The sequence below is a fragment of the Podarcis melisellensis genome, assembly GCF_964234715.1.
Source record: "Podarcis melisellensis genome assembly, chromosome: 15".
NCBI classification, from domain to species: Eukaryota; Metazoa; Chordata; class Lepidosauria; order Squamata; family Lacertidae; genus Podarcis; species Podarcis melisellensis.
Window position 1 is genome coordinate 43,396,340 of NC_138532.1, and position 13,354 is coordinate 43,409,693.

At 50.4% G+C, this 13,354-nt stretch overlaps 1 protein-coding gene across 1 annotated transcript; it reads right to left on the reverse strand.

Moving 5' to 3' along the window:
* Positions 1-1,366: 1,366 nt before the first annotated feature.
* PIPOX (pipecolic acid and sarcosine oxidase) lies at positions 1,367-13,046 on the reverse strand. The gene is made up of 8 exons (XM_081890587.1): positions 12,873-13,046; positions 11,254-11,402; positions 7,985-8,198; positions 6,656-6,838; positions 6,394-6,546; positions 5,056-5,208; positions 2,788-2,863; positions 1,367-1,847 (listed from the first exon to the last, which is right to left on the reverse strand). The coding sequence occupies exons 1-8, from the start codon at positions 12,999-13,001 to the stop codon at positions 1,717-1,719; spliced, it is 1,188 nt and encodes a 395-aa protein (XP_081746713.1). The 5' UTR covers positions 13,002-13,046; the 3' UTR covers positions 1,367-1,716.
* Between the last annotated feature and the right edge of the window lie 308 nt (positions 13,047-13,354).

Genomic DNA, 13,354 nt, shown 5'->3' on the forward strand with positions numbered 1-13,354 from the left:
GATTCCTTGCAAGAAAAGGGAAAAGTTGACAGCTATGCAAGACATCACCTTGTCAACAAAGGTCCGTATAGTTAAAGCCTTGGTTTTCCCAGTAGTGATGTATGGAAGTGAGAGCTGGACCATAAAGAAGGCTGATCGCCGAAGAATGGATGCTTTTGAATTATGGAGCTGGAGGAGACTCTTGAGAGTCCCATGGACTGCAAGAAGATCAAACCTCTCTATTCAGAAGGAAATCAGCCCTGAGTGCTCCCTGGAAGGACAGATCCTGAAGCTGAGGCTGCAATACTTTGGCCACCTCAGGAGAAGAGAAGACTCCCTGGAAAAGACCCTGATGTTGGGAAAGATGGTGGGCACAAGGAGAAGGGGACGACAGAGGACGAGATGGTTGGAAAGTGTTCTCGAAGCTACCAGCATGAGTTTGACCAAACTGTGGGAGGCAGTGGAAGACAGGAGTGCCTGGCGTGCTCTGGTCCAGGGGGTCACGAAGAGTCGGACACAACTAAACGACTAAACAACAACAAATGACTTGGCTGGTTTTTAAAAGATGAAAATTGGACTTTCATGCATAGCTGTCAACGTTTCCCTTTTTTAAAAGGGAAATTCCCTTATTCCGAATAGGATTCCTCGCAAGAAAAGGGAAAAGTTGACAGCTATGCATTCATGGAGTTAGACTAATGTAAGACAAAGTCCAAGGCCAACATCGCAAGGAATAGTACCATGAGAGAGAACCTCCAGGGTTCTTTGTGGTCCTTGTTCTTTGCAGATGGACAGCTGGTGTCAAACATGCACATCAGTGTTTATGATGCCACAACACAAAGAGGAGAGATTTGCTCATGTACAAAATCCCAGACCCTGCCCATTTGGGACAGTCTTGTTGGGATGTGGGTCTTGGTTACCACCCCAGATCCCTTTCCATTTTGTCCTACTTCTGCTGCAGTTCATTTTCATCAACCCGTTGGTTGAGTATTCATTCTGACTCGTTTGTGGGGAAGTTAAGAGGATGAACCCTGCATTCAAAGCACATTACTTCCCCCCAGGAATCCCGGGAACTGTAGCTTGCCCCTTGCGGAGCTGGAGTTCCTGGCACCCGTTGCAAAGCACAGTTCCCACGACCCCAGCTTTTGCTGCGCTACCTGGAATTGCAGCTCCGTGATTGAATCCCACCTAAAAATAGTGTTAGTCTTGAAGTGCCCGTATCCATCAACCCCACAGTTATCTTTCTTCCCGAAAGACCGTAGCTGGAGAATAAAATGAGGAGTTAAAAATTGCTCCTCCAATGCTGTCTAAGCACATGTATCTTCGTGAGGGATTCCCCCCCATCTGAGGAGTAGGTGAAAAAAGGAAAGTCAAAAATAGAAACCACAAATTTTGTTTTCAACAGAAAGCAAGCATGTTATTTGGACAGAAACTGTCTCATACAGTTAAAAGCTTCAGTACTTTCCATATATCTGGCCAATGAGTTAAACTTTATTACACTGAAAATACTGAACTCTTCCCAACAGCCTTGTTATTATTTGCTAATGCTGTGGATTTTCTCTTGCGTTAAAGAAAAAAGGGGGAAATAGCGGCAAGTTTTCGCTCATTCAAAAAGAAATTATTTCTTAGGAGGTGTTCACATACACACAGCCGGCCAGGGTTTCCTGAGATTTCTAATTTCTCAGTTGGAAGATGAGGAAGGGACATCCATTTCTTCCCACCTCCTGTCAATTTGGGGGTTTACAAGGGGGCCTTAAGCTGGGGTGAGAAGCGGCTGATCTGAAACGGGACCAGGTCGTAAGAGGGCTCCTCGCCCAAGCTCAGCTCGCAAAGGATCTTCCCAACGACAGGGGCAAACTTGAACCCGTGACCTGTGGAAGAGAGACAAAGTGAGAACAGATGTGGACACCCAGCTGCTGACGTCGGCATAGACAACGCCAAGCAAGATAGACAAACCGTCGAACCCTCTTTGCCAGCTTCTTGCGGATCGGGGCTCCACATCTGCCTTGCATGCAGAACGTGCCGGGTTCAACCCCAGACAGTGTCTCCAGGCTGGACTGGGAGACACTCCCTGCATGAAACCCTGGAAAGCCATTGCTGCCAGCCAGTGTAGGGATGATAACTGAGTTAGGCAGACTGAAGCTCTAGCTCAGTAGAGAGCAGACTGCTATGTTCCTTCCCCGTTTGGAAGAACACTCTATGCGGCTTCCAACAAAACACTAAAATACAATAACATATTAAGCATTAAAAGCTTCCCTAAACAGGGCTGCCTTCAGATGTCTTCTAAAAGTTTGGTAGTTGTTGTTCTCTTTGACTTCTGGTGGGAGGGAGTTCCACAGGGCGGGTGTCACCACTGAGAAGGCCTGGTTCCCTGTACTTGGCTTCTTGCAGTGAGGGAACCGCCAGAAGGCCCTTGGCCCTGGACCTCAGTGTCCATTCCTCTTTTAAAGCCATTCAGGTTGGTAGTCATTGCTGCCTCCTGTGGCAGGGAGTTCCATAGTTTAAAAGAAGTCCTTTCCTTTCCTCTGTCCTGAATCTTCCAGCATTTAGAATCATCGGATGTCCCTGAGTTCTTGTGTTACAAGAGAAAGAGAGCAGCTTTTCTCGGTCCACTTTCTTCAGGCCCTGCATAGTTCTAAACTCTTCTATCCTGTCGCATCTTACTTGCTTTTTCTCCAAGTCCCAAATTAGAAAGCTGCCTTATACTGAATCAAACCGTTGGTCCATTTAGCTCAGTATTGTCTACACTGACTGGCAGCAGCTCCCCAGAGTTTCAGGAAGAGCACCTTCTTGCCGTTCTCCGTTCCTTACCTGAAAATCCTGCCCCGATGGCAATATTTCTAAAATGTGGGTGGCGATCTAACACAAAGTCCTCATCTGGGGTGTTCTGAGGAGGCGTGGGTGATGAGAAAGAAAAGAAAAATCAATCTATGTTAAGACATACATACATACATACATACATACATACATACATACATACATACGGTAAAGGGACCCCTGACCATGAGGTCCAGTTGTGGCCGACTCTGGGGTTGCGGTGCTCATCTCGCTTTATTGGCTGAGGGAGCCGGCATACAGCTTCCGGGTCATGTGGCCAGCATGACTAAGCTGCTTCTGGCGAACCAGAGCAGCGCATGGAAATGCCGTTTACCTTCCTGCCGGAGTGGTACCTATTGATCTACTTGCACTTTGACGTGCTTTTGAACTGCTAGGTTGGCAGGAGCAGGGATCGAGCAACGGGAGCTCACCCCGTCGCGGGGATTTGAACTGCCGACCTTCTGATTGGCAGGTCCTAGGCTCTGTGGTTTAACCCACTGCACCACCCATACATACATAAACCTTCCATTGCTGGGAGCTCTCAAATCTCTTTGATTTGATGAATTAGCTGGTGGAAAGTGCAGCCATCAGTCCCAGACATGGTGACCAAGTGCACAGTGCACAAGATTTTGGCAGGGGTACTTTTTTTGGGGGGGGGGTCTCAAAGGCATAGGGGAACCTCCTTGCCAAAATATGCTGCCTCTCCAACCTTCTCCATCTGCTCTTTCCAGCCCCGGGTCCTCCTCCCCATCTGCCTCTACTCCAGATCAGGTTGCCAACTTTTTAGGAGCGGAAAAGTGGCTCTGCTCCTCTGCCTTTAACTGCAGAAATGGGAGAGGGAAGCTTTGCTCATCACATCTTTCTGGGCCAGAAAAAAGCTCCCATCTGTTTGAATTTCCTCTGTGTCGGGCTGCTGCTGGCTACATGCTTTGGAGCAGAGCCAGAGGGGAAAGTTGGCAACCCTGCTTCTCGTGTCTCCCCCATCCCAGCCTGCTTTGTCTAGTCTAGCTGGAGTTTTAGACTGGATCCTCAGCTTCTCACTGCAGTCTCTCCCTCCCTGGTCTCCCAGCTTCTGTGAATAATGGCCCCCTACCAAACTTAATTGGATTGCCCCCATTTCTGTTCCTGGCAAAACTCCAGCCAACATAAGGATTGCTCTGCGGCTGGTATCGTCTAATCCAGATCCCTCCAGGACACTTAATGGTCCAGGCATGATGGATTGCTTTGTCTCCAGTGCCCGCCACTCCAAGGTAGACTGCCCCTTGACTATGGAGGCTCCATCTCTCAAAGGGGGATAATAGCTCCTGATAGCCCTCGCTTTTGTGGGGGGTTTTTTTGTCTTTCCATTTTGAAAAGCTCTCTGGGCCTCTGGCAATCACTCTGAAGTGAGGACCGTGAGTTTAATTATACATCATTTGAAGAAGTGCTTCCATCATCGGTCCGGAATGAGCCTCCTGCCAATCAATTTTCATACGGCGATCCAAGAATGATGGGAGAGAGAGAGAGAGAAATGTCTGCTTATCTTGATTGTTTTTAACAGTGGCACCATGGGCAGAAATCCAACAGGTGAAGCCTCCCTCCATTGCAACACCTCTCCTTTTTTTAACACACCAGTGTGAGAAGCGTCTCTCTAGAAACGTCTACAGTCTCCCCCACCGTGATCAGGAAATACCACTCAAAGATGCTTGAGGAGAGAGGGGAGTTGATAGAAGGAGGACATGTGGACCCTTGCTAAAGCAGCGGCACTGGCTGCCCATCTACTACCAATCAGGTTTTGGGGTTATTGCATTAATTTATAAAGCCCTGATCGATTTAGGTCCAAGACAACTCAGGGACCTCCTGAACCCTTTTATCCCAATTTGATCCCTGCAGGAACGTCGTTGGTCATCCATGGAGTTGGTGAGGCTCGGTTGACCACAATGAGAGACCGAGCCTTTATTGGTGTTGGTACAGTCCTGCGGAACTCTCTGCCACTGGAAATTCAGCAGGCACCTTCCTTGCCAACTTTTCAATGCCTGCTGCAAACCACCAGGCCTATGCAGACGATTAACAACATATCCTTTCACAGTGGTTAATTGAGGTCTGCTTTTAACAATTTTAATGCCTGATCTTGCATGGTTTTATATTTTCATTTCTGCAAACTGCTTTGTTTTGCTTTTTAATCACGCAGGGCATACACATATTTTGTTATAAATAAATGAATAACCTCCTTGGTCATTGAATGGGCTGTCGGTGGGTGGCAGAGCTTTTGATGGTGCTTACCGTATACATGCAACGCTCCTGAACAGCTGGCACGGGTTCAAGACCTGGCAGATACTTGCTCACAAAATCCTGTAGGATGCGGAGGTCAGGAGCAGAAGAGCCTGGCTGGTCGGGATGGTCGGGGTCCACGGGGGTGCCATAATGGTAGCAGACCTGTGGAAGGCAGGGGGAGAGCCAGGCTGCAGATCCACAGGGCAGCAGTCAGGAGGTGACAGGTTGAATTCCAGGCATCTCCAGTCAGGGCCGAAGAAGACCCTGCCTGGAGTCCTGGAGAGCTGCTGCCAGTCAGTGTGGGCAGCCCTTAGCTAGATGGCGAGTCAGCCCATGGTCTGTCTCGTTTTAAGGTAGCTACCGAGGTAAGACTGAGCTGGGGCAGAAATTCAATCCAGTTTGCATCGAAAGGAGAACTTTCCTAATTCACACTTCACAGACCTTCCTCTCTGCTGCTCCAGAACCCAAACCAATGAATTCATATTGCAGGAAACGAGTTTCCGGCATTGATTTAACTTATTTCATACAATTTATATACTGCTTGATTGTAGAAAAAATACCTTAGAGCCATTAAACATTAGGAAGAACTTTCTGATGGCAAGAGCTGTTTGACAGTGGAACGGACTAGCTGGGATAAGGGCGGGCTCTCCTTCCTTGAAAGGTTTTAAACGGAGGCCAGATCACCATCTGTCAGGCCTTGTTTAGCTGAGATTCCTGGGGTTGGACTAGATGGCCGTGGGGCTCCCTTCAAACTCTACAGCTCTTGGATTCTATGGAAACAGCAGCCATCCCTTGAAATCCACACTTGAGTTTTGCAGTGCAGTTTCCCCAGGGGTCAACAAACATTTTCAGCAGGGGGCCGGTCCACTGTCCCTCAGACCTTGTAAGGGGCCGGACTATATTTTTTTTGGGGGGGGATGAATGAATTCCTACACCCCACAAATAACCCAGAGATGCATTTTAAATAAAAGGACACATTCTACTCATGTAAAAACACACTGATTTCCAGACCATCTGCGGGCCGGATTGAGAAGGCGATTGGGCCGGATCCAGCCCCTGGGCTCTAGTTTGCCTACCCATGAGTTTTCCAGTCAAGGAGCATCAACTGAGGGACGCATGCTATTTTGTGAACTGCTCGGATATCTTCGGATGGTATATAAATTTAATAATAAGACAATAATCTGCTAGAGTGTGCATGAGAGAAATCTGCACGGAAACGCCAAAATTTAGAAGCCAATACACGGCATACTGATGCGGAAATGTGGAGAATTGGGAAGTCTCTTCCGACTGCCTTTGTGTCCCTGATCTCGCCTCCTTCCCCACTGCCACCCGGCCCCTTCCACTCACCTTGACAAGACCCGGGTACTCGCCAGCCGGCAGCCCATAGAGATCTCGCTTCTCCCCGTTCAGGTTGATCCCGAGGAAGCAAGGCAGCTTCTCCAGGAGGCTTGGGGGGCTCCCAGCTTTTGCCCTCCAGTAGCAGACAGCGATACGCAGAGGCTGGAGGGAGGAGAGAACCACAACATAAAAATGGGCCTTCTTCTGTGCCATCTGCCTTCCTTCTGGCCGGCTTGGGGGGGGGACGACATGTCAGGGGTCTGCCGCTTACCTGGAGAGGCAGTTTCAGCCCTAACGGGGCCAGGAGGTGGTTGGCCCAGGCTCCTGCGGTCACTACGAGGTGTTTGGCACGATACTCCCCTTGGCTGGTGGTCACGGTGATCACGGCCCCAGGAAGGATCCCGTGGACCTTCTCTCCATCACGGATGGTCCCTCCATAGCGTTGGAACTGGTCCTAGAGAGGAAAGTGGGGAGAGTGGTCATTTGGGGGGGAGATATTTGGGTCAGGCTCTGCCCCCTCCCGTCATTAGCTAAGAGTGTTTGACTGTGTCTCTGACCCTGCCCAATGAGGTTGCATGGCCTTTGCCCCCGCCACCCAAAAGAATGCGGATTGCTAGGGACACGGGTGGCGCTGTGGGTTAAATCACAGAGCCTAGGACTTGCTGATTAGAAGGTTGGTGGTTCGAATCCCCATGACGGGGTGAGCTCCCGTTGTTCGGTCCCAGCTCCTGCCAACCTAGCAGTTCAAAAGCATCTCAAAGTGCAAGTAGATAAATGGGTACCGCTCTGGCGGGAAGGTAAACGGTGTTTCCATGTGCTGCTCTGGTGCGCCAGAAGAAGCTTAGTCCTGCTGGCCACATGACCAGGAAGCTGTACGCCGGCTCCCTCGGCCAGTAAAGCGAGATGAGCACCATAACCCCAGAGTCGGCCACGACTGGACCTAATGGTCAGGGGTCCCTTTACCTTTACCTTTTTTACCCCAAAGAAAAGGTTTTCCACCTTGCAAGAAGTTTTGTAAGGTGTATTATTTGAAGTATTGCAAAAAAGTTAATGAGGAGAATTATAAGTTAAGGATAATTAAAGGTCATAGGAAATTTAAAAATGCATAATAAGTGAGAAAGAACGGAAAATCATCAGAGGTGTTGACGGAAGTCCTAAAATATTGTATAAGATGAGAAGTTGTGTTGTATGAATGTTGGAATTAAAATGTTAAAAAACCAATAAAAATGTATAAAAGAAAAGAAAGAAAAGAAAAGGTTTTCCACCTCTGGCTTTGGTGTAAGTAAAGAAGACAGGCCGCTGCCTGCAAGGAGCTTACAGTCAAGAGTTCTGGTGATGAGGGAGCAAAGGGAGAGTGCGAGAGGCAAGAGTGAAAAGAAAAAGAATTGGAATGAATTCTCAGTAGCGTAGCGTGGGGGGTGCAGGGGGGGCCGGCCACACCGGGCACAACATCTGGGGCTTAGGGAAATCCACGGGTTAGGGGGTGCAAATCCATGGGTTAGGGGACACAAATTACTTGCCTTGCCCCGGGTGCTGACAACCCACGCTACGTCACTGTGAATTCTCTCTCTCTCTCTCTCTCTCTTCACACCCTTGTTACCTGTCCAGCTTTTACCGCCTTGTCAGCAAACAAGATCCCGGCGGTGTGATCACACACAGCCACCTCTCCGCCACGCAGGTGGATTCCTGGGAATCTTTGGGCCATGCTCTCTGCTGTTAGTGCTTCGCTGGGGACGTGGTTGCGCTGCATGGCATCCCAGAACCTTTGAAACGCAGGGTTGTCTTGGCGCCCCAGAACCAACATTGGTGTCTGCCTGTAAGGAGAGAGGATGGGTTTGCGGTTGAGGCTGCTGGAGTGACCTTGGAGAAGCCCGGCTTTCGGCGGGTGGGGGGAAGAAGCTTATGGGGTTAGGGTCATATAATTGGGGAGTTGAAAAGGAACCCCAAGGGCCATCTAGACCAACCCCCAGCAATGCAGGAATCCCTGGCAGGTGGCCATCCAGGGTGGCCAAACACCTCTTACCGTCAGAAAGGTCTTTCTAATGTTTAGTTGGGATGTTGACATTGGAGTCCATTAGTTTGGGTCTTACCCTCCGGAGCAGTAGAAACTTGCTCCATCTCCCATGGAACAGCCCTTCAGATATTTGAAGATAGCTCTCACATTCCTTCTCAGTCTCCTCTTTTCCAGGCTAAACATACCCAGTCCCTTCAACTGTTCCTCATCAGGCTTGGGTTCCAGACCCTTGATCATCTTGGTCACCCTCCTCCTGCTGGTCGACATCCTTCTTAAATTGTGGTGCCCAGAACTGGACACAGGACTCCAGGTGTGGCCTGACCATGCAGAATAGAGCGACACTCTGCCTTCCTTCAATCTGGACACTAGACTTCTCTTGATTCAGCATAGAATCAAGAGCTGAAGATCATCTGAGGTCCAAGGCTGGTGAGGAGCAATTGGGCCTGGAAAGTGGCCTGAGGTCAGGATACAGAGGTCTGGGGGGGGGTGCGTTTGCCCCCCTGGGCCCAGAGATTCCCTGCTCCTGCATCAAAACACAACGGGAAAGGTTCCGTCCCTGCAGTTGCTGCCGGTCAGAACAGGCAACACTGGCCAAGGTGAACCAACGCCCTGAAACCGCTCATGGAGACAGCTTCCTAGAGAGGCGTTGCCAGCCGGTCCTCACGAACAGAGCTGGCGTCAGGGAGACGGTGCCAGCCCTTCCCTGGGCTTGTCACTAACAAGATGGATGGGTCTATTACGTCTGACCCTGGCGAAATGAAAAATCATTTAGACGTGCATTTCCTTAATGGCGCTTCCTTTATAGAGTCACATAAATTACAGGGGGAATCTGTCTTGGCTCTCAGTGGGGCAGGGAGCGTGTCGGGGGGGCAGGAGGAGGGGGGAAGAGGGATCTAGAGTCAGGTCTGGGTGGGTGGGGGAGAAAATATGCTACTTTTGGAGAGAGGGAATGTAGAATGCAGTGGCAGAACATCTGCTTTGCATGCAGAAGTCCCTGCTTCAATCCCCCTTGGCGTCTCCAGGTAGATCTAGGGAAGACCCCCTGCCCGAATTCCTGGAGAGCTGCTGCCAGTCAGTGCTGACAATACTGAACTAGAAGGACCAATGTGCTGTCTCAGTATAAGGCAGCTCTCAAGTTAAGTCACAGAGAGTCATGAGGACTAGAACCTTGCGTTGTTTTAAGGTGAAAGGCAGTGGTACTTCTGGACTTGGGCTTGGGGAGAGATCCCCTGCAAGAAACCCCCTTCCAGTCAGTGTAGTTAGTAGAGTGTCCTGAGTGAGATGGACCCAGGGGTCTGACTCGCTAGGAAACAGATTCCTAGGTTCCCATTTTGACCATTTATCATGAGGACTTAAGAGCAAGGCAGAGTCCTCTGTCCCGACCTATTTTGCTGATGAATCACTTCCAACAAGGACCTTTGACAGTGCTATAAAAAAAAAAAAGCGTATCAAGCAATTGCATATTTGGAATCAACAAGGAAAATGCCATATGTATAGAGAGTTGAAACAGTTCCATATAAAAAAAAAAGTATAATATTGCACACCATCCAATCTCTGAGCAGTGTGAGATTTCGGGGGTTCCAGGGTTTGTGATTCCTTTTGGGAATGCGGCACAGCGGAGCCTGTGGTGTCTTTAGGATATATGGTTCATTGGCACAACCTGAGCCTGCAATGGAGGGGTTCGCAGCATGAACAGCCCAAAAGGGTCTCGCTTCTCCCACAGCCACAGCTGTCAGGAGTGCTTGCAGGAGCCAGGCCCTGTGACCAGTAGGACTTTGCAGGACAGGGGCCTTCCTAAGTTTGTTCTGAAGAGGCAAGGCGCAGCCGCACAGGTGAGGCCGATTGGTAACTCACAGCACCTGGTGGCAAGAGCCGGGAAGGGATATAAGGTCAGCATTTCCCTTCAGCTCTTTGCCACAGCAACACGCTTCCTGCCTCGCTGCGTTTGGCTTCTTGTGTCCTGATCCTTGAATCTCGGCTTCTTGATCCCCTGCTTCTTGGTCCTTAGACCCTTGACTTCGGACCTCCTTGCTTCCTGACCCTCAGACCCTTGGCTTCTTGACTCCTGGCTTCTGGACCCCTGTTCCTGCTCCCACCCCGCCATCTTGCCCCCTCCCCCCCCCCCAGTCCTGACATCCCCTGCCGGGACTTTGATTACCTGTGAACCAGACCGTGGATTCAAATAAAACCTCATGCTCTGCCTCTCCAGTTTTTCAGCTGGCTGCTTTACTGCCAACTCAACTCTCTGGTTTTTGTCCTTCTAACTAACTGCAAACTGGGAGACCCCCCCCCCCATTTGGCATCTGGCACGGAGCCCCCTCTCCTTTGCTCTCTTAATGTCCCATCACCCAGATGATCACCTGAACACAGAGAGCTGGCCTGGCTTGATTAGCTTTTAACACTCGCTGGATGCAGGAATTTAGCTACACCCAGGAATACCCACATGCACAGTTTAAAGGCCCTGCCTGCTCCTTCGGCGATGCTTGTGAGGAACCAGCTCAGGCACAGGCAAACTCGGCCCTCCAGATGTTTTGGGACTACAACTCCTATCATCCATAGCCAACAGGACCAGTGGTCAGGGATGATGGGAGCTGTAGTCCCAAAATATCTGGAGGGCCAGGTTTGCCTATCCCTGAACCAGCTTATCACTGCTGTGATTCCTGCATTGCAGCGGGTTGGAATGGAAGACCTCTGGAGGTCCCACAATTCTATGAATACACAAAGACATATGTGCATATACATTATATACCATTTCCAATACGCTTGAAGCACAACCAGAGAGGGACCCCACTTCCCCTCCTCACAAGAGCACCCCCCCAGCGTTCCCCCCCCATTTCTGCCCGGAGGCTCCTCACCTGTGGAGTTTGGTGCCTGCCTCTTCCTCCAGTTCTGCCCAGAGGCGATAGGCCTCTCCCAACATGGCCGTGTAATAGTCCTGGGGGTAGGCGGTGCGGATGATTCGGCTCTGTCCATGGGAGCTTCCTCGGGTGTGGGGCAGGGGGAACTTGTAGGGCAAGAGAAAGAGAAGGAGGCAGCCTGAAACCCCAATCGTCTGACTCAGTAGATAGCAGCTTCCGGCGTTCCAGCAGAAGGGGGTCTGTTTTATTCTGTTACAGCTGATGTAAGGTAAAGGGACCCCTGACCATTAGGTCCAGTCGTGGCCAACTCTGGGGTTGCGGCGCTCATCTCGCTTTATTGGCCAAGGAAGCCAGCGTACAGCTTCCAGGTCACGTGGCCAGCATGAAGAAGCCGCTTCTGGTGAACCAGAGCAGCGCACAGAAACGCCGTTTACCTTCCCGCCGGAGTGGTATCTATTTATCTACTTGTACTTTGACGTGCTTTCTAACTGCTAGGTTGGCAGGAGCTGGAACCGAGTAACAGGAGCTCACCGTGTCGCAGGGATTCGAACTGCCGACCTTCTGATTGGCAAGTCCTATATCTATATTTTTCGGGGTTATCCATATTCCTAGGTATTTCACCTTTTTGGCCACCTCTATTTCTGTTTGTTGTTGCATTTCCTCGATTGCCTTCGAATCCATATTCTTCACCATTATTTTAGTCTTTCTTTTATTTAGTTTGAAGCCAGCCACCTTACCAAATCGTTCAAATTCTTCCAATATCTCTTTTATTGAGCTCATTGGGTCTTCTGTTCCTAGGCTCCGTGGTTTAACCCAAAGCGCCACCTGCGTCCCCTACAGCTGATGTACTCTCATGTTAATAGGTAAGCTGGCCTGAAGGACTTTTTATTTACAAAGACGGGATGCTAAAGTTATAAAATATATAAACCGGTGTGGGGGTTCACTGAAGCAGCAAGTGAGGACTCTGAAAAAAATATTTTCTTTCCCTCCCCCCCCCCGCCCACATTTTGACACAACCCACATTGAGGAGGAGGAATGATGGGAGCCATGGAAGCCGGATGCGGCATGAGTTCCCTTGGCACCCGGGGGCCACGGGAACTGAACATCCCTTGGTGCCAGAGGAACTCACACAGGTGGCACCTGGTGTCCCAGAGACAGATTGCTTTCAAGTGGGACAGGGAACCTAGAATCCTCAGACATCGTAAGACCACAGCCCTCACCATCCCTGACCATTGGTCATGCTGGCTGGGAGCGGGTGCTGACGGGAGCCAGAATCCAACCCCATCTGGAGCGTGACACGGTCTCCAGTCCCAGCGTTAATGAAGCCGCTTGATTCTCTCTTCCCTTGGGAAACATACACAAGGACTAAATAAATTAGACATAAATCAGAGAAAGTTTCCATTGAGAAGAGAGTCGCTGCTGCCGGCCAGTGTGAACAATACTGAGCCAAATGGACTCATGGTTTGAACTGGCTTAGGGCAGCTTCCTGAGTGCCTGGTATTGTGCAATGGGGGTGGGCTGCCCATGTGGGATCAAATGCCTCCACCCCCCGGCCTTTGGGACGGTAGCAGCATTTTCGGAGTGGTTTGTGGGTGGGTGTTTGCAAAGGGGCATACCTGCTCCAGCAAGAGGGTCTTCTGCCCCCTCTTGGCCAAGTGGTAGGCAGCAAACGTGCCCTGGATCCCTGCTCCCACCACGATGGCATCGTAGAAGCGGCTGGGCGCAGCTGTCTCTGGGGTAGCCATGGCCGATCTTTCTCCCCGACTGGGCTTTGCTGCTGGCTGTGGGGAGCTGAGCCAAGGGGCAGGGCCAAAGTCCAGAGTCCCAGCTTGGACTCCACTCAGTAACGAGAGAGGAAGCTGTTTACATGGAGTTGGGCTGTGTGCCCAGCTGGCACAGTACTTTGTACACGGACAGGCAGAAGCTCTCTGGGGTTTCAGGCCCCTCCTGGGGGTCTGGACCTGGAAGATTCTGCATGCAAAGCTCTATACCACTGAGCTGTAGTGCTGCCCCTGAAAATAAAAGAAGGTTCCAGTCCTCATGGAGGAGCATGAGACTCTTAATTTCAGATTTGTGGGTTTGAGCCTCAAGTTGGGTA